Source organism: Triturus cristatus, chromosome 2_2 (assembly GCF_964204655.1).
Source record: "Triturus cristatus chromosome 2_2, aTriCri1.1, whole genome shotgun sequence".
Classification (NCBI taxonomy): Eukaryota; Metazoa; Chordata; class Amphibia; order Caudata; family Salamandridae; genus Triturus; species Triturus cristatus.
Genome location: NC_140582.1, coordinates 785,612,930 through 785,638,693, shown reverse-complemented (window position 1 = coordinate 785,638,693; position 25,764 = coordinate 785,612,930). Strand labels below are relative to the sequence as shown.

Genomic DNA, 25,764 nt, shown 5'->3' with positions numbered 1-25,764 from the left:
GGTGGGCAGTGAGCTGGGTAAGATCACTGATAATCATGTGAGAGTCAGATCCTGCTGGCAGGGAAGGGGAGATAGGAAAGTGGAAGTGCTCGGAGCGGAGGCGCTGAGGGGGAAGCGGGAAGGGAAGAAAAGGTGGGAGGGACTATAGAACGGGATCACTTGGGGGAGCTGTGAAAGGGATGAGGGGCTAAGCCACCTATTTGCAGTATCGAGATGGCTGTTAGTAATAGACTTCCTGATGTTGTGAAACGTTTCTTCAAAAGTATCTAAATGACAGTCAGCAGCTTGGATGAGGATTATCCCATTGTTATAAATGGTGATGGTAGCGTTCGCATTGAAAATGGGAGGGGGGATTACCAAAAGCCTTAGTCCATATGCAAATCTTTTGGAGGAAGTGATCATGAGTATCGAGTGGAAAGCTTTCCTTCATTTAGCTCCTCTCTTTGAGTGGAGGATGAGGACATTAATTGTGAAACCCCTTTTAAGGCACAAGTAGAGATCAGAGATTAAGGTTTCTGGATAAGATTTAAGATTTCTGTGTTTGAGGTGTTTAGAAGCATTTTTCGTTATGTTAGGCAGGTATTTAATTGCAAATGCATTGAGGCCGAGTGGCTCCAGCTTGGCATCAAGTGACCTCAGTGGGGTGTTGTCCATGAATAAGAGAGACAGAGGCGCTCCGAGTAGGCGAAGATGTAGGTAAGCGCAGTTGACCTCGCGAGGTAAGTGTAGTTGACCTTGTGTCCAGATTAACCAGAAGGGAGTTCAATCAACTAGTGCTGGATTGTATCTCAATGCAGCAACATAACTCTTTTTGCAAAAACCGAGAAAAAAAACGCCCCAATATATTAGACACTATCAGTGGCGATAAAGTCTGGTTATTATAGAGAACGTAGACCGCCAAGGGCAAATGAGACCGATGTTAGTGAGACCACCAGGCTCCTGCTAATATGGCCACACCTAAGTTCAATTACAGTCAAAAGTGAGCCAGGAGTCCACCAGAATAGAGAAAACAAAATGGTCGAGGTGCACTCCTTAGACATTAAAAGATGGGCACCCCATTAGCCATAAAGATCTGGATGTCAGCGATGTAATCCTACTTTAGTTTCTATTGCTAGAAGGAAAACTCGATTTTGCTCTCATGTGTGGTAGGGGAGAAGGAGAACAAGACGTAGGGTAGCTATAGCCCCAGTTCCCCTACCATGAAGTCAGACTCTTTCTTTCTCGCTCTCCCCCTCGCCCCCTCTCTCCCTCTCTCTCCCCGCTAGGGATCCACATCAAGTGAGCAGCCAACAACTGCCCCATCAAGAGACCCAGCGCATCTGGCAAAAGTTCCCATCAGATATCTCCATGTACCAAGCTTTGTTATCTGGACTGCCCAAAATGGCAATTGTCTTCTCCAGGATTTGAAAGTAGCTAGTTCTCTATCGGCCTTCAGGAAATCCTTTAAAACCTGGTTATTTAGACACTTAGAATTGTTGTTGGGTACCTGTTCTTGACACTTACAGCGCCAAGATGCCCCCGGCATCCGTTGCGCTCTGGTTCCATCATTCATTCATGTTTAAAGACATTGTGCAACAAACATGTAAATACATTGGGGGGTGCTAGTGAGCCCGAAGCAAGATGGCCGCACCTTAGTGCAGCTCTGCCGGTCAAGGTCACTATCCGGCTAAAATCCTGCAGAATCTGACACCATCCAGTGGAACTTCGATATTCTTTGAGCTGCGCTGCACACGTGGAGTACTTTGCTGGCATCGGCGTGGAGTTTTACAACTGCTCTGCGGAGATTGAGGTGGAAAACGTTTCTCTCTACAAAATGGCAGCCCCCGCAGGTGCTCGGTGAGGAGACTGAGCTGTGAGGGTTGCTGTGCCCTGTATCCGATTGCCTGGGGGCCTGAACTGGACTCCACTGTGTGGCTGCACTCCTTGTTCTCCAAGTGGTAAGCGCTGCTGCCGGACTGCATATGCTCCGCTGAACTGACTTGCTAATCCCGGGGCGCCCTATGGTGTGATACGGCCCGATCCCGGGTGAGTATCCGCGGTGCCTGTCTGGGTGGCGCGGCTGTGTTGTGAGCGGTTGCGGGAGCGCTGAGGAGTGGCAGGGAGCGGGCCCCTATTGAAAGTGCCGCTGGACATTCTCTTGCTTGCTGGGCTACATTGCGGTGTGTACTACGCCCGCATACAGCGCATTGGGTTTAGCGGGCGCGCTGTGAGAAGTGTTGGTGGCCGCGAAATCCCCGCTATGTGCCTGGCGCCTCCTTGAGAAGCGGGATCGCACAGTGAAGGTGCCTCTGTTGTGGATGCCTGGCTGAGCCATTATGTGTTGTGGGACACCTCTGGTGCCTTCACGTGTCTGGGCTTTGCCCTGCTTCAGATGCCTTTGACCTGACAATGGCACTGCCCTCCTGATTGCTCCTGCTTACTATATGCGGCCAGCTCCCTGCTGAGCGCCTTTGAGGCCTACTTGTCCTTCCCTGTTGTACTGCAGTCTTTATGAGCATTCAGCTGCTGTCTAGGGTGCGTGGGGGCATCGGCCTGTGATCAGGGTGAGGCGCAGCGACGGTGAACTGTTGCTGCGTTGTGGTAGGGTCCAGCTGATTGCCTGTCCATGTTCTGAGCAAACACAAGGAGATGATGGACGGAGTGTTGAACATTGCAAGCACTCACCCCCAGTCAGCTGATCTGGGTTTAATCCATCATCATTCTTTAGCTCACTCCGCCACCCCAGTTCAGACATGGCCATATGCAAATAAGTCTGACCCTGTGCCTCATGGGAACAGTCCAGCCCGAACAGCCAAGCCATGTCTTCCCTGGACCGGAAACCAGCATCCTGGGATCGGTTTCTGGCTAATCAGCCGTCATCAGCCAGGCTAGCTTGAATCCAGTGGCAAAGTGAGCCAGGGACCCACGTCTGGGCATACTCTGCCAACTTTGCATATAGCCAGGTCTAAACTGGGGTGGCATGGTGAGAAAAAGAATGATGGATTTAACCCAGATCTCTAGACTGGGGGTGAATGTTTTGATTTGTTGTGCATTCCGTCCATCAATTGTGTCTTTTGCTTTCTCGCCCTAAGTGTGCCAGGTATGCTCAGACGTGAGTCCTGGGCTCACTGTGCCACTGGAATCAAGCTATCCTGGCTGAAGAGGGGTGAAACCCCGAAACCGGTCCTGGGATGCTTGTTTCCAGTCCAGGGAGGACCTGATTGGCAGTTCGGGCTGGACTGTTCCCATGAGGCACAGGGTCAAGACTGATTTGCATATAGCCAGGTCTAAACTGGGGTGGCATGGAGTGCAAATGAATGATGGATTTAACCCAGATCTCTTGACTGGAGGTGAATGTTTTGATTTGTTCTGCATTCCATCCATCAATTGTGTTTTTTTTTGCTGTACATGTCATGAAGCAGTGGGGTTGTGTCTTCTGCGGTATACAGGACTAGAGGGCGCTGATTTACACCCAACATTGCACGGCTGTGGATGCTTGCAGGCTGGGCATCTTTTGAGCCTCTTGGGAGACACTTGACGTGCAGGGCTGTGCACTGGTCTGACTGTGATATTGCATTGGTCCTGGAGCAAGTATGGGTAAAACGGATAAGCAGCAGGCGAAGCTCAATTTTAAAATCTCGACGCCTCACGAAATCGCAGGCTCCCGCGACGTTGCACACTGAACTGGAGTTGGGTGCGGGTGCTAGCAGTCGGTTGGAGCGGATGATGCTCAATATGCAACAAAGTCTGCAGGCGATCAACAGTAAAATTGATAATCTCAACTGGCGCATGGACAGCATGTCGGCCAAGCTTGATAAACCTGGGTCCCGTATCTCTGAGGCAGAACAGCGTATCTCTACTACTGAGGACCAGGTGGAGGTGGTCAGTGCGACATGCACCAGTATGGAGAAACTTTTAACAGTAATCCAGGCTAAGAATGAAGATCTATCTCGTGGCCAGGTTACGCCGTAACGTCTTACGGATTACTGGGGTATCTGAGTCAACGAATACTGGCCCTATGGAACTGTATGTTGAGACTTTACTGAAAGATACGCTTGGTGTGGAGCACTTCTCGACCGTGATGGTGGTGGAGCGTGTGCACAAGTCCTTGGCGCCCAAACCAGTGCCTGGAGCGCCACCGCGTAGCATCATTGCCGGGTTACTTAATTATCGTGACCGGGATGTGGCGCTGCGCCTGGCCGGAGAAAAAGGCGCCATTTTGTATCAAGGCATGCAACTCGCCCTATTTCTTGATTTTACCGCATCGGTGCAGCAGGCGCGTCGGGAATTCCATCCGGTGAAAAAGAAGCTGCAGTCTTTGAAGATCCAATATGCCATGTTGTACCCTGCGCGTCTTCGTATTCACCATAAGAGAAAGGCCAAGATCTCTGCGACACCCAAGTATGCCATGCAATATGCACAACACATTGAGAGGCAGAAGACAAAGCGAGCGGCCGATGATGATGCAGACACTGAGGACTGACCATGTGAGCTCTTTATTACGAGTGTAGTGCAGTTGTAGTTCATGTTAATAGGATGCACGTATAGAGATTGATTCGTCAAAATGACTGACTACTATGTCAAAGTTTGCAATATTGATCGCCTTTGATCATACATATATATATATATATATTATTTTTTTATTTTATTTTTTTGTTTTTTTTTTAAATGACTAATGATTTTTCTCTGCTGTTCTGAGCCTTGATGTCCTGGCATGATCACTGCTTTGCTAATGTACATTGTTGGGTTGCAAAATGTAATGTTTTTTCTATGCGATGCCTCTGGTGGTTGTCCCTGGATGGGGGTAGGTTCTTATATACATACCTTGTCCCCCCCTGGTTTTATCTCGGGGGTTGGAGTGCCCTACATTGATCTCAGTTTTTTAGGCATACTTTGATGCGCTGTATTTCTTTTTACTATTGTATGTCATGTTGAGACATAATTGTGCGATTACTGTTTGCTGGGGGTTCCTTAGCATAATTGAGATGCTGAAGTGGGAACTGTTGGAACTATACACAAATGCTAATGAGTTGGGCACATCGTTTGAATTGTCAGTGGCATGTACAAGACCGGGCTATATACAATGGCGGGCTGGTGCATTAGATACTACGTGAAATGGTGGAAATTAAGAATGCTACTATATCATGGATGACATAGAATGTTAGAGGCCTGAACAATCCTAAAAAGACGAAGCAGGTCTTGGCATACTTAGACCGTCACAATGTGCACATAGTACTGTTGCAGGAAACCCATCTCACGACGCATGCAGCGGAGGCAGTGGCCTCTAGATGGGCGGGTGTGCGGATAGCGTCTACTTATTCCTCCTATGCGAGGGGGGTTATGATCCTGATCAAGAAGGGCATCCCCTTTGAAATTTTGCATGTTGATAAAGATGATATGGGGAGATATATCCTGGTGCAGGGCTTTCTGTGTGGCACACGTGTGACAATTGTAAACCTCTGTGGACCTAATATAGATGACCCGAGGGAGGACCGCATGTCCTCAGCTGAAGTGGCGGCCAAAAAGGCAGCGCTCTCTGTCACTAATGACATAAGGGACTTGGGGCTCTTAGATATGTGGCGGCTGCGCAATCCTTGTCTAAAGGAAGGCACATGCCACTCCTATGTGCACCATTCCTGGTCACGTCTTGATTTTTGTTTAGGGACAGCTGATGTGCATTCGTGGGTCATTGATATTAGTCACCTGCCCAAGACACTCTCCGGTCACTCCCCTGTCCTGCTCAATATGAACATACTGTGAGAAGTTGGCCTGGTATATGCTGTTCACTAGTTCTAGTGACCACCTTGTACCATGCCAAGCAACCCTTATGGTGTGGTTGTAAGTCAACCTTTTTGGACTAGCTGCCCTAGTGGTAGCGTAGGCTAAGCAGTCTTTGAGGCTAAACTCGTGAAGCGTGTTAAGCCAGCTGTTTTACCAAATGCAACCCCCTTTTATACCAATGAAAGGACACCACACAGATATATATTCAAAATATATATGTATTTATTTCTCAAAGTAACCCCTAGTCTCTTTATGAGCACAGGAGCACAGGGGGACCCTGGCTTAGCCAATTCCCCTACAGCAACCACTCTTGTCTGTGATGGTGGCATGGGGTTTGCCAACTTCACTGCCTGTCCCAACACTTTGGGTAGGTACAGACAGGAGCCCTACATCAATGGTACAAAAGCTGAGGCCTACAGAGACACTGGGGCTAGCATCACAATGGTGGCCCATTGGCTAGTTCCCTCTGAGCAGCTTTTGCCCGGTTTCTCCTACCAGGTGACTAACATTGATGGCAAACAGAACAGTCATCCCATGGCAGAGGTATGTCTCAGCTGGGGAGGGGTCACTGGCCCTAAAAGGGTAGCAGTGTTCCCAACCTTGCCTGTAGACTGCTTACTGGGGAATGACTTAGAACTCTCAGCTTGGGCTGGAGTTGAACAAGACATCCTGGAATCAACTTGAAACTAAGAAGAAGACGGGAACTTCGACATTCTGCTGCACAGAAGACTGAAGAAAATCTCCCCTGTGGTCAGGGAGTGACCACCTTGCTAACGCAAGCACCATCCAGCAAATCACCGTCTGCTTTGCCGCCGCCTCCCGCCGGAGCCCGAGCCCAGAGACTGACAAGACCTGGACCTCCAGACCTCTCACCGCCCGATCCACAGTCCCTGAAAAGAGGAGACCCGTGGAGGCACCGAGACACGTGGAGCCAGCCATCTTGGAACGACTACGACAAGCTGACCAGTGCAACAACCGAGGCTCCCTCCAAGTTGTGCTTTGGGTCCTGAGAAGCCCAACCCTCGAGCAGCATCTGCACCAAAGGTGAGCCCTCCAGCATCTCCACGATCTGCGTGGGGCCCTTCTGCATTTTGCCACTCGACGCGCCTAACCGGTTGCTGGCCGCTGGCTAGTGGCCATCTTGGCGACGAAATCTACGACAAACACCGCTGGTCTGGTTGCTCCAGACTGGCCCTTGCTCCCCTCCAAAGGAGCGATCCCTCTGACCTTGCTGGTCAGAACCAACAGCTGATTTCCGAATCCTCCTACAATTGCTTTTGCCAAGGCTTGTTTGCTTCGATCAAGTCGCCGACACCGCCGACAGCGAGAGCCTGCGTGGGACAGCTCGTGAGCCGACTCCTGGACGTCGTCGACCTTCAGGGACCACGTGGCTGCGGAGACAAGCTACCCCTCATCACCTGTTTGCACCCGACATCGCCTGGTACCCACCTGGTGCCACGCTGGTCACTGGCTAGTGACTGTGAACACTGTCCCCTCTGCTTACAGGTCTTCAACATCTCCGATCCACTCTTGGATCCACTGCATCTCTCCCGGACCGACCGCCTGCAGCATCTTTGTCCCAGGCTCAACGGAACAGATAGAAGAAACCCGACGCACTTTGAGGCCTATGCACCCGCTTCCTGTGGGTGAGGTAAAGCTGGTACTCCGGTGCCCATGTGTAGTAATACATCTCTAGTGCCTGTGTTCCAAATCTTAAGTTCCTAGTCAACCCGGAAGATCTCCTTTGCAGTAACTTTGTACTTTTTACGCACCCATTGAAACCTATGGGAGCACGCGTGTGACTATTTGCTCTGCACACGCCACCCGTGGACCTCCTGGTCACTAACTGACGTTAGCTCCTTGTAGGCCCAGCGATTCTAGAGGCCTTAGGCCTTTTCCCTTTTCTGTTCGTGGTACTTATACCACTATTTTAGTATATGGTTTGAGTGGCCACCAGGGCCTATCCATATAAAGTGCAACTTCTGTGTATTCTGTGATAATCTTGTTTGACGATTTGTGCTCCTGTGCTCATAAAGAGACTAGGGGTTACTTTGAGAAATAAATACATATATATTTTGAATATATATCTGTGTGGTGTCCTTTCATTGGTATAAAAGGGGGTTGCATTTGGTAAAACAGCTGGCTTAACACGCTTCACGAGTTTAGCCTCAAAGACTGCTTAGCCTACGCTACCACTAGGGCAGCTAGTCCGAAAAGGTTGACTTACAACCACACCATAAGGGTTGCTTGGCATGGTACAAGGTGGTCACTAGAACTAGTGAACAGCATATACCAGGCCAACTTCTCACATTGGTGGCAGCGGTGGGATTTGAGCTTGCTGTGTTTTACCATTGTAATCTCTTGGTTACCAATTGAAAGATCACATAGGTACCTGTAGGTACATATAAAAACAAGATTAGATATACATAAGTTCTACTGAACTTAGTTGTTGTAGAGCAAAGGGAGTAGCACACCCTGACTACAACTACTAGATAGGTTTAGTAGGTAAACCCAAGTGTAGGTAGATTGCAACACATCCACCCACACTTAAGAGCAATGGCCGGGGCAGAGGGGTCCACTGTACCCATCTCTGTTGAGAGTGACCCCCAGAGGGCACCATCCAGCTTTGCTACCCTTAACCAGAATGAGCTCAGGCATTTGGCAACTCTTAGAGGCCTTAAACAGCCCAAGAACCCAAACTCTGCTGAGCTCAGAGAGCTCTTACAGAATGATGAGAATCAGAGAGCACTCAAGAAAGCTTCCCAGTTAGCCCCCTTAGGGACAGGAACAGGAGGCCCCCCTTCTGAAGATGCCACTGAAGTACCCCTTCCCAATAGTCACCCCTTAGATGGGATGCCTACCACAGAGGAAGAAAGTGATGGGGATACAGATGTGAGTGGGGATGAAGGGAGAACTAGCCCAGTGCCAAGTGTTATACTTGGCCCAGCTAAACTAAGGCTATTGGGGACTGACAGTGGGTTCACCCCATTGGATCTCCCCAGTGGACTTAACACAGGGCTTGGAAGGCAAAGGAATCGCTCAGGTGACTCCAATGCTTCCCATGGCTCTAGAGGCTCTCAAGGTCACTCCAGAAGGAGACTGACCACCCCTCAGAGGAGGGAACATGAGGCCAGAATGCAGGAAGCCCAGCTGAGGATCAGGAAGCAGGAGCTAGAAGTAGCCCTGATGGAAGAAAAACTGAGCAAGGCTAGGCAGCATAGAGAGAGTGGGTCTATACCCACTGGTGGCAGCAATGTCCCTAGGGACAAAGATAGGGTCTTTGACAATAGGAACCTGTCCAAGATTGTGCCCCCCTACAAAAGTGGGGATGACATCCACAAATGGATGACTGCTCTTGAGAGAGCCTGCAAAGTGCAGCAGGTTCCTGAAGACCAGTGGGCAGCAATCTTATGGCTCTCCTTTGAGGGGAGAGGCAGAGATAGACTCCTCACTGTTAGAGAAGAGGATGTCAGAAATTACAGAGTCCTGAAGAGTGTCCTAGTTGATGGGTTAGGCTTAACCACTGAACAGTACAGGTTAATGTTCAGAGACACCCAGAAGACACAGACTCAGGACTGGTCTGAATATGTGGAATGTGCCACTAAGGCTTTGGAGGGTTGGTTGCTGGGAAGTAAGGTGTCTGATTATACAGGATTGTACAATTTGATGATGAGAGAGCAGATTTTAAGTAATTGTCAAAACCAGCTTCTCCATCAACACCTGGTAGACTCAGATTTGACCTCTCCCCAAGAATTGGGAAAGAGGGCAGATAAATGGGTCAGGACCAGGATCAGGCCTAAAAACCAGGGTGGTGACCAAAAGAAAGATACCACCAAGCCTCAAGAGAAGGGTGGGGATAAAGAAAAAGAGAAACCTTCCTCAGGGCCCCAAAACTCCACACAGGGTGGTGGGTCCCAAGCTCCCTCCTCTACCACAGCTAAAAAGCCCTACTGCCATGAGTGTAAAACTCCTGGGCATTGGAAAACTGACAGCGGTTGCCCAAGGGCTAAAAACAAAACTGTTCCTCCAATTACTCCTGTCACACCACCTATTACTGTCAGCAGTAATCCCCCAGGTGGTGGGAGTGCCCCCAGAAATCTGGGTGGGTTTACTTGGGGAACACAGGGGGACCCTGGCTTAGCCAATTCCCCTACAGCAACCACTCTTGTCTGTGATGGTGGCATGGGGTTTGCCAACTTCACTGCCTGTCCCAACACTTTGGGTAGGTACAGACAGGAGCCCTACATCAATGGTACAAAAGCTGAGGCCTACAGAGACACTGGGGCTAGCATCACAATGGTGGCCCATTGGCTAGTTCCCTCTGAGCAGCTTTTGCCCGGTTTCTCCTACCAGGTGACTAACATTGATGGCAAACAGAACAGTCATCCCATGGCAGAGGTATGTCTCAGCTGGGGAGGGGTCACTGGCCCTAAAAGGGTAGCAGTGTCCCCAACCTTGCCTGTAGACTGCTTACTGGGGAATGACTTAGAACTCTCAGCTTGGGCTGGAGTTGAACAAGACATCCTGGAATCAACTTGAAACTAAGAAGAAGACGGGAACTTCGACATTCTGCTGCACAGAAGACTGAAGAAAATCTCCCCTGTGGTCAGGGAGTGACCACCTTGCTAACGCAAGCACCATCCAGCAAATCACCGTCTGCTTTGCCGCCGCCTCCCGCCGGAGCCCGAGCCCAGAGACTGACAAGACCTGGACCTCCAGACCTCTCACCGCCCGATCCACAGTCCCTGAAAAGAGGAGACCCGTGGAGGCACCGAGACACGTGGAGCCAGCCATCTTGGAACGACTACGACAAGCTGACCAGTGCAACAACCGAGGCTCCCTCCAAGTTGTGCTTTGGGTCCTGAGAAGCCCAACCCTCGAGCAGCATCTGCACCAAAGGTGAGCCCTCCAGCATCTCCACGATCTGCGTGGGGCCCTTCTGCATTTTGCCACTCGACGCGCCTAACCGGTTGCTGGCCGCTGGCTAGTGGCCATCTTGGCGACGAAATCTACGACAAACACCGCTGGTCTGGTTGCTCCAGACTGGCCCTTGCTCCCCTCCAAAGGAGCGATCCCTCTGACCTTGCTGGTCAGAACCAACAGCTGATTTCCGAATCCTCCTACAATTGCTTTTGCCAAGGCTTGTTTGCTTCGATCAAGTCGCCGACACCGCCGACAGCGAGAGCCTGCGTGGGACAGCTCGTGAGCCGACTCCTGGACGTCGTCGACCTTCAGGGACCACGTGGCTGCGGAGACAAGCTACCCCTCATCACCTGTTTGCACCCGACATCGCCTGGTACCCACCTGGTGCCACGCTGGTCACTGGCTAGTGACTGTGAACACTGTCCCCTCTGCTTACAGGTCTTCAACATCTCCGATCCACTCTTGGATCCACTGCATCTCTCCCGGACCGACCGCCTGCAGCATCTTTGTCCCAGGCTCAACGGAACAGATAGAAGAAACCCGACGCACTTTGAGGCCTATGCACCCGCTTCCTGTGGGTGAGGTAAAGCTGGTACTCCGGTGCCCATGTGTAGTAATACATCTCTAGTGCCTGTGTTCCAAATCTTAAGTTCCTAGTCAACCCGGAAGATCTCCTTTGCAGTAACTTTGTACTTTTTACGCACCCATTGAAACCTATGGGAGCACGCGTGTGACTATTTGCTCTGCACACGCCACCCGTGGACCTCCTGGTCACTAACTGACGTTAGCTCCTTGTAGGCCCAGCGATTCTAGAGGCCTTAGGCCTTTTCCCTTTTCTGTTCGTGGTACTTATACCACTATTTTAGTATATGGTTTGAGTGGCCACCAGGGCCTATCCATATAAAGTGCAACTTCTGTGTATTCTGTGATAATCTTGTTTGACGATTTGTGCTCCTGTGCTCATAAAGAGACTAGGGGTTACTTTGAGAAATAAATACATATATATTTTGAATATATATCTGTGTGGTGTCCTTTCATTGGTATAAAAGGGGGTTGCATTTGGTAAAACAGCTGGCTTAACACGCTTCACGAGTTTAGCCTCAAAGACTGCTTAGCCTACGCTACCACTAGGGCAGCTAGTCCGAAAAGGTTGACTTACAACCACACCATAAGGGTTGCTTGGCATGGTACAAGGTGGTCACTAGAACTAGTGAACAGCATATACCAGGCCAACTTCTCACACATACCCACGCCTGCACAATTTCAATGGAGTCTACAATCCTCCTCCCTGCAAGACCCGGGTATCTGTGAAGGTGTGAGGGAAGCTATAATTGATTATTTTGAACATAATAGGGGATCCGAAGATGGTATGGGCATTCTGTGGGAAGCCTTTAAGGTGACCATACGGGGCGTCTGTATAGGTTTGCAAACTAGGGTTCTTCGATCTTTGCGTGGCACTATGAGAACACTGGAATGGGAATTGGGTCGTTTAGAACGTGAATATGAGGTTAGGGCGGACCCTGTTACTCTAGCTACTATTAGGAGTAAGGTCACAGAGTACAATGATACAGCTGATCAAGAGGTGCAACATTTGTCCCGCCGCTGGACGGCACGATAATATGGAGAAGGGGCAGACCAGGAAGGGCATTAGCCAACAAAATTGCAGATCCCTGGGGTAGAACACATATAGCTAAGATTGCAGACGATGAAGGCACTATACACTATGACACGGCAGAGATCCTTGACACGTTTGTACGATACTATCAGGCCATGTATGCAACTTGTAAGACAGCGGAGGAAGCTGATATTGTACGCTACTTAGAAGATATTGCGCTGGTCTGGCTTTCACAAGGGCAGCAAGATTTTTTGATTCATCAGCTTACGCTTGATGAAATACGGAATGCTATTAAAGAACTGCCAAACGGGAAGGCTACGGTTACAGACGGTTTGCCAGCTGAGTTTTATAAGGAGTATTTCGATCTCTTGGCACCGTGCTTGCATGAGCTATATCTCAAAGCATATGAGCAAAAATGTCTGCCATCCACCATGCGAGAAGCACTAATTATAGCGCTCCTGAAACCTGGTAAGGCGCCGGACAGTTGTGACTCGTATATGCCTTTATCACTTATGAACACTGATGTTAAAATTCTGGCAAAAGTCTTGGCTACCCGTCTGCGATTGTTATTACCTATTATGGTGCTACCAGACCAATATGGGTTCATGCCTGCGCACTTGACATCCCACAATTTACGCACACTGTTTGCCACGTTGCATGTGCTAGAACCAACATTGCCTGCGGTAGCGGTTCTATTAGATGCCGCCAAGGCTTTTGATTCGATTTCCTGGACCTACTTATTCACCGTTTTACATCGCATGGGTGTCCCTTTTTATTTTCACAAACTGGATCCGGTTATTATACACGGATCGTATTGCGCGAATGCGGCTGAATGGCCACATTTCCACCACGTTGTCGATAAAGCGTGGTACGCGGCAGGGATGCCCGCTATCGCCTTTACTTTTTGCGGTGGTTCTGGAGCCCCTGGCGTGTATTTTACGCCAGCGGTATGCACGTGCTGCATTGAGCTTTTTTCAACGTCCGCTGGCAGTATCCATGTATGCAGACGACATGGTGCTCTGTGTTCGGGATCCGGAGACGCATTTAGCATGCCTTATCAGGGAATATGTCCGGTTTGAATGGCATGCAGGGCTAGGGATAAACTGGGCCCAATCCATATTTATGCCTTTGACGGACAACACGAAGCGTATGGAGATTGAATATCCCTTGGAATGGTGCGTAGATGAAGTAAAGTATTTGGGAGTCTGGATCTATAGAGATCCGCAGGTAGTTGTTCAATCAAACTATCATAGAGCGCTCGTGAGACTTGAAGAGCAGGTCGCTAGGTGGATTAAATTGCCTCTATCACTGGCTGACTGGATAGCATTGATTTTAAAATGATTGTACTTCCTCGGTTTTTGTACTTCTTTATTAATATCCCCATCCTTCTCAAGCAGACTTTCTTTGATACACTCCGTTCATTGTTGATCACACTCGCATGGGGGGGAAAGCCTTGAGTGAAGTGGGAAGTCCTAACCCTTCCATATGATATGGGCGACTTTGCAGCTCCGGATCTGCAGCTGTATTATCTATGTGCACAGGCCCACTATGCATACTATTGGCTACAAGCGCCTGCCTATATTCCGCATGTGGCGGTGGAAGAGGTTGCTGCACATCCTATACCGCTAAAGGCCATGATTGTGAACACACATTCGGTCTTTGAAAAGGGCGAAATAGATACGGTGCAATGCACTGTCGGTGCATGGCAGGAACTCGGGAAGCGAGCACAGAAACTACTGCTCTATGCGCCGGGCATGCCGCTTTTGCATCACTCTTCCATTTCTGTATCTGGTGAAAAAGGTGCGCTTCAAGTTATTCAGGAGAGAGAGGTGCACACGATGGGGGATGTGTTTCCAGATGCGGACTTTATAGGAGCTGAAGCATTTATAGGGAAGGGGGGCAATGCTGCCATGAATGTTTTTATCTATGTTAGACTGCGGGCTGCGATAATAACATTGTACCCACAATTTCCGAGGGCGCCGAGGACACCGGATGCATTGCAACTCATTTACACTACTCAAACGAAGTCACGCCTCATCACTCGCTTATACCACATCTCGCAGAGAGAGGGGTTAGTTACCAGAGCGGCATCATTGACTAAATGGAATGCAATTCTTCCCGACCCGTTGTCTGAAGATGATTGGCGAGAAAGTTGTAAACTGACAGAGTGGCTCACTGCCAATGGTAATCTTCAATTGATACATTTTAAATACCTGCACCAGGTGTATTATACACCTGCTCTGCTATATAAATATGGATTGAAGGATTCTGCCAGGTGTGTTAGGTGTCATGCCCCTCAGGCAGATTTTCAAAATTTAGCTTGGGCCTGTCCCAAGGTTGCAGAACTTTGGGTACAAGTCACACGAAGCCTGACCACCATGGTGGAGACGCTCGTGACGTGCACCCCGCATATGTGTTTATTGGGACTTGTATCCACTATACGAGCTGCGGTTAGGAGGCTGGTGGCAGTGGCGCTCCTATTGGCCAAGCGCAGGGTTGCTATAGGCTGGGGTGGCAGACCGGCGCCGACACATAAACAGTGGCTACAGGATTTAGTGTACTGCCGTGACCAGCTTACTTGCTATGCTGAGAACCTCCCTCGTGCCTCTAAACCACGTGATATCTGGGGTCCGTTGACATCCTATTTGCTTGCCATGACTGATGATTAATGTCTTTCACTATACCTTGTCATTCTGTTAATTATGATGTGATTTTGATGCTGTATCAAATATGCTCCTGCCCATTGTTGAATAGTATATATTGTTGTGCTGCCAACTTGTACTTTGTAAGCCCACTGATGAACTTCTGACTTGTACTTGATTGTTTATTGGAAAATGTAAAACAAAATTAAAAAATGTAAATATGTTGTCTCCTCAAAATTCAACAAGTGTTTTGATCGAATATGTGGAAGTGTTTTCCTTAGTACATCAGTTTACATCACTAAATTGAGTGGCATTTATTACAATTGATACTTTTTTAATCGTGATTTTGGAAACCGTCATTACCTCTCCCCCATTCTGACAACAATGACATTAGGGAACCAATAGGCAAGTCCGTGTTCATGTTCACCCTCTATAGTTTCTAGTTTTTTATAACTAGGACCATGTTAAAGTTAATTAAACCACACACAAGAGATGTTTTTGTACAGTGCTCACCCAGAGCTCCTGTATGTCAAATTGCTCTCTATTTGATAATGAAGAAAAGGGAGGCAAGGTGAAATAAAACAATTGCCTAGGATCACACAGTTTGGTCAGAGAGTGAAGCCAGGATTGAGCCTAAGTTTTCTGGTTTCTTATTGTTCAATTCAGCCCTAAGATGGGTATTTCCCACGCTCGTTTTACATCAAAAGTTATTACTTTGTCTTTAATTCTTGGCACATGATGTAAAAGTGTGGTTGGCAGGCAGAAGCCACCTGAAGGCTCGGTTTGTTTTGTGTTTGACAATCCAAGAGAACCTCGAGCAGAGTCAAAGCCAGGCCTCTGGCTTGGGCTTGACTCGAGCCCTCAGTGGCTCATCCACCTCTTTCATATCATGACAAGCAGACATAGGCATATTAATGGCATGCTTTGACCATGATCACACAAGTTGCTGAAGCAAGAGTACCAGCACAACAGTTCAATCAAGACTCTTTGTTTTAAGGTCTATAACGTTCTTACTACACAACATTTTAGTTAGTGGGCTATGAAACAGGGTGTTCTCGTCTCCATGGGTAAAATCAGATGATTGTTGGTTACTGTCCTTTTTTCTTAGCACATACTTCCAACCAGTGTTTAGGTTGCTTTAAGTTCTTCCTATCTCTGTAAGAAAAAAAAAGGTGCCTAGAAATACCATGAGCACAAATGGAGATCAAGATAAAAAAAAAATTGAAAAAATGCCGTCTGGTTTCATAGTTTCCATCTTGCTCATTGCACAACAACTTGGATGTGAGTGGTTCTGATAGTAAAGGTTCGGGACTACACTCTATTGTATAACCTGCCCAGACTTTTAAGTCATTTCACCGCCAACATATTTTGGCAAAATGGTTAAATGTCATGTCTACTAGTTCCATGGATAAAACATTCCCACTGAACAACCTCTGGTGGTGGAGGTTTGGTGTTTGTGTCCACTGACATCGGTGAATTGCACACCTTGTCGGTGGGAGGAGGGGCCTTAATCACGGATTTATTATTGTACTCTGTCTTAACTGGGCCTGTTGTAAGCACTTCTAATGTTGACAGATGCGATAATTAAAGGCATGAAGAGATTGTGAGGCCCAAGATTACATGTCATTCCAATTCAATAACTAAGATACTTCCTTTGTACACTTGATTCACCAGATGTAGTGATAGCAACCAGAGGAAGCCCACTACAGGGTGCGGTAGAGGGATAACAACTTAGATACAGTGTTACATAGTATTGTAAATCTGTTTTTATACTCGAGGCTTATTTTAGAGGACAGTATGTAATAAAACTCTCACAATAACGCAACAGCTCGCAGTCCACACCATGTGCATGCTTTGTTCCCCTAATCTCACCTTACCCCCACCCTGCTAACATAATTGTGGCACTCAGTCACACCCTTTGGCACCTCTTTGGCCCGTGGGAAAATGTTTCTGAGTACCCATGCCTCAGATTCACCCCATCATTTAAAAACCTTGACTGTGTGCCTAGATTTGCACCACTGCTTAGTAAAACTTAGTGGATGTTCAGATTTGCGTTGTCGCTTATAAATCCTAAATGGTCGGATTTTCCCCATCATTCTGTTATCCATAGTACATATTCAGATCTGAACCATCACTCACTATTTGTCAATTCAAGCCAGGATTTTAACAGTCCTATAACCCTATAGCATTCGATGCATGCTGATCATCGCTCCCATACTTTCCCCACAAGCATCACTCCGCTGCCCCTCAAACTTTTGTCATACAGGATGCCGAGAATGAGCACATTTTCAGGATAAATACTGCAGAGCTTTAGGCACAGAAGTGTGTTGGGGGGTTTTCATTGCATTTTACAGGACAGTGGACAGTTGGTTTTTCTAAGGCAAATCACAGTAACCCTGCTCCAAAGTGCATTGTCTATCCACGGCTAACTAACAGTTGTCCGGGGTTCAGAGCCATCTCTCATCAGGACAGAGAGGAAAGGTATGCTCCCAGGCCCACAGGACACCGAGGAGGCCAGCATTGGCTGCCACCATCCCAGCACTGTTATATTGCTCATGAATGTTGATGGATTTCGGTTGTGTTTTTGGAATATGCTATCCACTAGATATAAGTGCTCTGACATTTCTGAAATGCTGTGGCATTTCCTTGAATGGGACAGCACACGACATTGGTTTGTTTTGGAAGCGTGTTACGTAGAGAGCCATCATTCCAACACACTTGACCAGACAGCCATTTTTCAAACATTCATTCTCTATTATGCACTAAAAAAAACATTTTTAGACAGAATAAATTTTGTACTATATCTCACTTTCGTTCCATAAACAGACACTATGCGACCGGAAAGGATAGGTAGTGACGATTGGTAGAAAGGAATTAAGACACAAAAAAACACGGTAGATTATGATGAGATTAGGCATCTTTTAGATTATTATTTTACATTATTCACAGCAGAGGCAGAGAAGATCATTGGTTTGATGCAAGATTATATTGAGAGCAACTAAAGCACTAACATCAATTGAGTCCAAAACCTAAGATCACACTTGCACATTTAGCTTTTGAAAAAGACCCTAGGAAAAAGAGACCTGGTTAACAACAGCAGTTGAAAGATTGAAAAGAAGGAAGGGATCCCTCTGGCCCTGACTTTGCTTCCGCTCCCTTTCTTTGAGAGGTCCCCCAATCCACCTAGGCATAAGCGACAAGAACCTCCACACTCATCGAACCCAGCATCAGGTTAGACTTTTCTTTTACCACAAACAGACCCTCTGCTAACATGACCACTTATTTGTCATCTTTAACATTTTATCATAGTATATAGTGGTGTTTGTGCCCCAATTCTCTTCCCCAATGTGCCCAATGTGAATATGCAAATGTAGTTGCTAACCAGTATTGTTGCTCCACAAACATGATATACCACTTTGAACTTGACTTAGTCAGAAAGAGATTGACCTCACTCAAAGCTATTCAAACACTCACACTGGTAGGATCCTCTATCTCCGCTGACCGGGCACGCATTGTGTGGAGTGGGGACCTGGGCACCGACCTCTCTCCGGAGATCTGGCTGTACTGTTGCAGGCAGACTGAACGACTGTCTCCTAACTACCGCCTGTGCCTCATACATTTTAAATAATTGCACAGATTGTACCGCTCTCCTGCCCAGTTGTATAGAATGGGCCTTGTTCCCAGCGATAGATGTCTTCATTGCTCTGCTCCCGCCGCCGACTTTTCTCATCTCGCATGGTTGTGCTCCAAGGTCTTTGCATATTGGCGAGATGTGTGCACCGCAATCACTGAGATCACTTCCACGCCTGTCCTGCCTGACCCGTTGATATGCCTATTTGGCTTTGTAAAACACTGTCCCGACGCTTCCCGTAGGCTCGCGGCTATGCTGCTTGTTCTTGCGCGATGCAGGGTCGCCATGCATTGGGGTCAAAGGCCCGCGCCCAAGGTTGGCGCTTGGCTTGAAGATGTGGCGCGCTGTCAGACGCTTCTGTCCAAATTCTGGGACCTGACACCGGTGACTAGCCGGCCGCATGATATCTGGGGTCTCCTTGTTTCATACCTCCAACGCCAGAGCGCCTCACCCTCTGCGTCCTCTCCCGCGCTCCCTAATGGCTCTTCGCCCGCAACGGCCGCCGGTGCTGGCTTGTAGGGGTCGCCCCCTCTCCTCTGCTCACTACTGACTCTCTGTGGTCTCTCCTACACGTGCCTTGCCTCTTCTGGGCACTCAGCCTGACCCCTCCCACTCCATCCCCCGTTGTTTCCAATATGCAACTGCTTTTATGATGAATGTATCAGCTTTGCCCTTTCTTTCTAATTTGCGGAATCCCCGTCTGTATACCTTGTAACTGGATGTGCACGGTTTTCAATAAAGTTCTCTTTAAAAAAAAAAAAAAGCTATTCAAACTCCAGCGACACGTTTTACCAAGATGTTGTGATACACAAACCCATGTTTAGTGGCCGATTAGTAACGTGGTCCTATTCGTAGGATTGCACATACTCACCTTCCCTCTCACTAGTGCTTGAGTATCGATGCAGTGTTCCCGCAGAGAGAATTGCAGATAGCATGGCTATTGCTGATTTCGAGGTGCAGGGATGCAATACTGTGGTATTTCGACTTGCACCCATTTCTGTCCCTTGAGAAACGGGGAATTACTTTGGCCGGCGGCTCTTCGGCACACAGTGCCCCAGTAATTGCCCCTTTTCTATGGCTTTCCCGCAGTTCACCAGCTTTTAGCTCGTGCAGCGTCCACGTGGGAAACAACATGAGTTATTTGTACACCAGTTCTAGTTACCAATCTCCTCACTACTTGGAACTCATCATGATGGCCCTTATGTCTTAATTCTCTAATACATAACATTAATACTGGGCCGCAGTGAAGCATGTTTTCTTAAGTTAAATCAGACGTGTGTGATTGGGGATTGTCTGCCTTGACAGCAAGGGCTTTCTTGAATTAGCTAGCTGTTTCTTTAACATCTGACTGTGTTTTGAGGATATGCGTTCTAATCTCCAGGCACTTAGTACATTAACTGTTTTGTGCTGCCCAGCTATAATATCCTCTTGCTTACTTTCCTCTGCTCTTTTTTCATACCTTTTGCTCTCCAGAACTGCCTAAAGTTGCTGAAGGTGGGTAGTATCTTTTCTTTCTTTTTTTCTCTGGTAATTTGTCACGTGTGATAACAGGATTGTGTTTAACATTTTAACACCTTGCCGTGGTAACTGCTTATCAATTCTTTGCCTAGTTGCTGTTAAAGGAAACATAGATTATTTTTCAGAAACAAAATGTTTTCGATTACTATTAATAGTTTATTTTCTGCAGGACTGCCTAAATAGATCCGTTGCTATAGTTCATATGTTTTCTGTTTGTGATCCTTTTTCATATTTAGGCGTCCCTCTGTTTATGAACTGCATTCAAATTTTGAAATAGGAAGTGATATCCGAGGAGCGAAAAGTAGTTCTACTACCTCACAAAGCTTTGCATTTTGTTGTTGGTGGATAGAAAAGAAAATCCACTTTTACATTTTAACTTTTGCAGCACAGGGGTAGCCTAAATAAGAACATGGTTTACAAAATGTTAAACATAATGTAGACGTCAAGACTTTTTGATTGGTTAGTCCAGCAAAAGATATACCATTACTAGTAAGGAGTGGTTTTATGTTGTAATGTAGAATTTCAGAATTAAGAATTCCAGTGATTACTTTTAAAGTGACCAACATGTGTTTGCTGTTTCAATAGTTCTCAAAACTCAACCAGACATCAACAAACAAAGGAACGTTCTGGAATACCTATTTTGGGGATTATTACAGATGTAGATATCGTTAAAGAAAACTATTCTTTTTCCAAACACTGCATGGGCTATATATTGTTTGTATGCCATGCCTTCATATGTATTGGATAGGACGACATGTGGAATCTTTTATCACGTAATTCTTTAGTACCTGCACCTCCTGAACACCTTTTTCAGGTTCCAACTAAAATGTTTTTTCCTTACAATATCGTTTGGCCATTTACTTTATTTTTATTTTTTTGGGAGTTTTTCGTAATCAAATCTCCTGTTTCTCCCGTAGTCTAGTGGATAAAACATCAGTCTTGCGAAATCATTTTGTGATGAACCACTACACTTTATGTGCAACACTGTTTTTTATGTTCAGTGCTTGCATTTGTACCTGGTGCATGTGTGCAAAGTACCAGTTAACGCACCCCAGGCCTGGCGAAAACATAAAAAATGTGCACGTAACTGCCTATTCCAAGGTTTTAAAATTGAGTATCTGTTATTTACTGCACTCTGGGCAAATTGTATAAAGAGTGTGAGCAGTTTTCACCTGGGAGGTGCGCACGACTTATGAGTGTGCGCTCATTGTTTTCCTGAAGGTGGTGAGAACTCATGTCCTTGCATTCTGGTTAAGTGTTTCATTTTGACTCGCTTGCATAAATAATAAAACATTTTTTAAAACTTTTATTATTAATAATTTCTTCACGTGATGTGTTCATAGGAGCATTTTTTTTATTTTTTTCTCTTTTTGTTCTATTCACGGTCCTTGCCTTCATGTAGCCATGCCATAAAGACATAATACCTGATAGAATTCACATTTCAGCATTAATTATATTTATGTATGAATCCCATGTCCACTTTCTTAAAGTTATTTTTATTTTCCCACCGGAATAATGTACGTATTTAAACTCACCTGAAGTGTTGGTTCCAGTGCCCTTAGTCATAAGGTTTTTCTATTTTTTTTTATTTCTCCAAGACATTTGTTTTGGATAAGAAAGAATTAAAGGTAAACACAACTAATTATGGCAAGGTTTTGTGCGCAATCATAATCGCAATAATTCCTACAGTCCAATATATCAATTATCACGTTGTGTGCTCCAAGGTATGGGGCAGCCACCAATACCCCAAAAGGTTAGGACCAGAAACCAGTCCACAATGTATACACAGTTTATCCTGAGCATCACTCCATATATATAAATCACAGTCCAATACGTCCTTGTTCCAACTGCGTTGTTTTTATTCCATCAGTGCTTTTAAGCGTCTTCTCCAGATGCACATCTATCCACGCCTTCTTCAAATGCACATATAGCCAACACGTGTTTCGTCAGGTAGGATACGTTTGCATCTCTGGCTTCAAAAGGGCTTAACCACGTTTTTCCGTTTTCGAAAGCGCAACACTCGTCGGAGAGTAGGCAGCAATCTACCATCTCCCAACTACTTATCGGCGAATATACATAGATCATAAAGTCATTTCTCAGACTATGAAGAGTAGAGAGTACTCCAAACTCGTCAACCGGCGTGCGAAACGCCGATAAGTAGTTGGGAGATGGTAGATTGCAGCCTACTCTCCGACGAGTGTTGTGCTTTCTAAAACGGAAAAACGTGGTTAAGCCCTGATGAAGTCAGAGATGCAAACGCATCCTACCTGACGAACACGTGTTGGCTATATGTGCATTTGAAGAAGGTGTGGATAGATGTGCATCTGGAGAAGACCCTTAAAAGCACTGATGGAATAAAAACAACGCAGTTGGAACAAGGACGGATTGGACTGTGATTTATATATATGGAGTGATGCTCAGGATAAACTGTGAATTAAATGTAAGGTATAAGATAGATAAAGACTCTCAGAGCACGGAATACAGCAGTCTCTAATGGTTAAATGGAAAGCTTTTCAATATGTCTAACAATCTTTAGTGTGAGAGCCACCAAATTCTCCCAGTAAAGTGCTTGTGTGTAGAAATGCTTGTGTGCCCGCTTTCTTTAGAGTCCAGCTTCCTGTACCCTATATTTGATTGCTAGAACTGATCAATTGTGCTTTGGAAAATGAGAAATTAGGCTTATTCCAAACTGCACTTGTTATATATTCATAAGTTCTTTGTTTAAATGTACACTGAGTTTTAACCTTTACATTTTTCCTTCTGTATAAGAATCGGAGCCAAGTGGGGAGAATCAGAGTGTCGCAGGAGGGGATGAAGAAGCAGTGGACGAATACCAAGAGCTAAATGCTAGGGAAGAACAAGATATTGAAATAATGATGGAGGGCTGTGAGTATGCCATCTCGAACGCTGAGGCCTTTGCAGAGAAGCTTTCCAGAGAGCTGCAGGTGCTAGATGGGGTACGTATGAATTTTCATGCATGGAGGGCAGTTCTAAATATCGCCATGGTCTTAGCTATGTTTAGTTGAATTTAATATGAATGCAAATGAGATGTCTTGAAGTTATTTTTTTCTAAAAAAGATTAGATTGATCTCACAGATGACAATTACACTTTTTTTGAATAATCACTGTGCATGTTGTGTAGTGAATTATGACCATTCCATTCATTTGAAATTGGGGCTTTTATAATATTAGGAAAGTAAGTCTGGGCATAAAACAAGTTCTAAGCTTGCTAGTCTAGTCTTCTGCACCTAAAGATTTGGTATAGTCCTTCCAACGATTCCACGTATCATTTAAAAAAATATATATTTTATTGGTATTTTCTGAGGACATTTAATAATGTAAAGAAGAACACTGAAAATCATGTTTGTAACAAGTAGCGATCATTCACAAACCTTAAGGTTAAATTAAATTGACACTTTGGGCAAGAGGGATCCCATGCAATCTTGACACCCCAAAAGTTTCTTCAATCAGAATGGCCACAATCTAATGGATCCGAGATGGTGTTAGACCTCAGTTTCATGAGGCAGTATGTCCCAAGTTAAGGCATCTCCCAAAACATCTAAATATCAGAAAAAACAATGAATTACGTAAAAGGCCTACTCAATAACTGAGTTCAAGTCAGTGGAATAGTTGAAGGCTTTTATTACAAAATTAATAAGTAAAATGAAGGCTCTAAATTAACAGGGCAATACCGAGAAATGCAAAATCAAAGATTAGTCGAAGACCCAAATGGGCAACAAAATCAAGAGTGAAAAGGACAGCATCACTAGTAGAACCGAAAAATCTCTAGCTCCACCCTACAATCGATCTTTTAAAAATATATATCTTTGTAATTGAGATTTTGTTGGAAAAACAAGTATGAGAATGAAAAGAAAACAAGATGGAGCAACCACAACAATACTGTTAGTGTGCATATTATGAATGAGTCCAGTGTGTCAATCCCATAGCCACATCTGCGACACAATAAGAGCAAGGGAGCCTCGGATTCACATTTTGGTCCCAACACAAAGAACTCATTGGTGTCAGGACGAACAGTTCTCTACAAGGCTCTCAGCTCAAGAACCCTCCACGGCCAGAACCCCTAGCCCCCCCTGCATCATCCCCACCCAGATCCTGGCCAACAGCCTCTCCATCCTCTCATCCCAAATTGTAGTATCGCATCCAGGGCCTCCATACTTTTTTAAGCTTTAAGGGACAACCTCTGCTCTTATAAGTAACTCTCTGTGCCGCCATATACATATTCATAGTAGACGCGGTGGAGCACCTTAAACTGCATGAGACATAACAGAGACTTGATCACCACCTCCCTGAGATGCATCAAGGCCGCCACCCAATCAATATCATCCAGTTCCGAAGTTCAGCCTCCCATCGCCCCTGAAGTGCACCCAGGCTATCTGGAATATTATTGTTAATAGTTTTGTAGGTTTAGGAAACGTCCTTAGCGCCAAGTTCCTCCATAATTAACCGTCCCTCAAGCGGGGCGTATTGCAGAATGTCCATCTTGTCCTGCTCCTCCGCCATCCATGCGTGACCGAGCTAAGCAATCTTCAAATATTAAATAGGGTGAAGGTCCTAGTCTCTCTGCAAAGAAGTGAAAGGCATAAGGGTCCTACTCTTCTACACATCTCCCCGCCTTTGAGATGCCAATGAGCTCCCACGGGCTAAAACTGCACAGCTTCCTCATTTCTTTCATCATACCCTCTTCCCATGGCGGTGTTTCCTTAGTGACCTTTGATGTCCATCCCAGTGTTTTGAAAGCCAGCAACAGCCTACCTGAGCCAGCACCCTCATGGATAAAATGGAGGGGAGAGCGCAACAGGTACCAGGCCCTCTCAAGCAGATATGTGGGGGTGGTTTTGCCCCGCATAGAACCAATCTTTGATAGGTATCAGGTGTGCCACTCAAAAGTAGGCCCGAAATTCTGGTAGTGATATTACCAGTTATAGGAATTCCCCGGAAGCGTCCGCAATGTCATCCTAGGGTGCCATCCATCCCAGAGGAGCAGCAGCACATTGCTGTCTATTTTATTTGACAGCTCCTCCGCAATCGTGTGGTAAGTGTTTTGGAGACCGTACAATAACTTGGGGAGGGTGATCATCTTAAAGATAGTGGCTCTTCCCTGTATCATCAGAGGGAGCTGTCACCAAACACTCTGCGTCATCCCGAAAGGCCCCAAAGACTTTCCCAAGGTTAGCAGCCAGACACAAATCCCTATCGGGTGTGACCTGAATGCCTGGGTATTTAAAACTCATTGCTTCCACCCACATTCGGTCCGGGAGGGCAGCTGTATCTTGGAGGTTATGTGGGTCATAAAGCACTGATTTTCCCAATTTATTGTGTAGCCCAAATATCCGGCAAATAGGTTTATAGTCTTAAAGATTACTGGAAGCGTAGCTTACGGTTCCGTGGCATAGAGGAGTAGGTCATCTGCATATAATGAGATATTTTCCTCATGTGGGTTCGCATGGCCATCCGGGCGTGGTATTGTAGTGCCACCCAATGCCGGAATTTCAGATCAAATCTGAATTTTTCCAGCGTGTTTTGTAGGTAGGGGCAATGGCTAGTATCAAAAGCTTTCTCTGCATCCAGTGAGAGAAAACGGTGCTGTGTTGGCTTGCCACAGACTTCTGCTAGCCAGTCGTGGAGGCAACGCAGGTTGAGGCAGGTAGATCTGC

At 46.4% G+C, this 25,764-nt stretch overlaps 1 protein-coding gene across 14 annotated transcripts in view; it reads left to right on the top strand.

Annotated features, from left to right (window-relative positions):
- Positions 1–25,764, top strand: part of EXOC1 (exocyst complex component 1) — a 330,473-nt gene that overhangs the window by 106,780 nt on the left and 197,929 nt on the right. For 7 of the 14 annotated variants that reach the window (XM_085642065.1, XM_085642060.1, XM_085642059.1 and 4 more), the window contains exons 5-6: positions 20,045–20,065; positions 22,859–23,046. In XM_085642065.1, coding sequence (XP_085498191.1) covers positions 20,045–20,065; positions 22,859–23,046 — 209 coding nt within the window. The remainder of the gene's footprint in view (positions 1–20,044; positions 20,066–22,858; positions 23,047–25,764) is intronic. The other 7 variants (XM_085642066.1, XM_085642062.1, XM_085642061.1 and 4 more) reach the window with 1 other exon arrangement.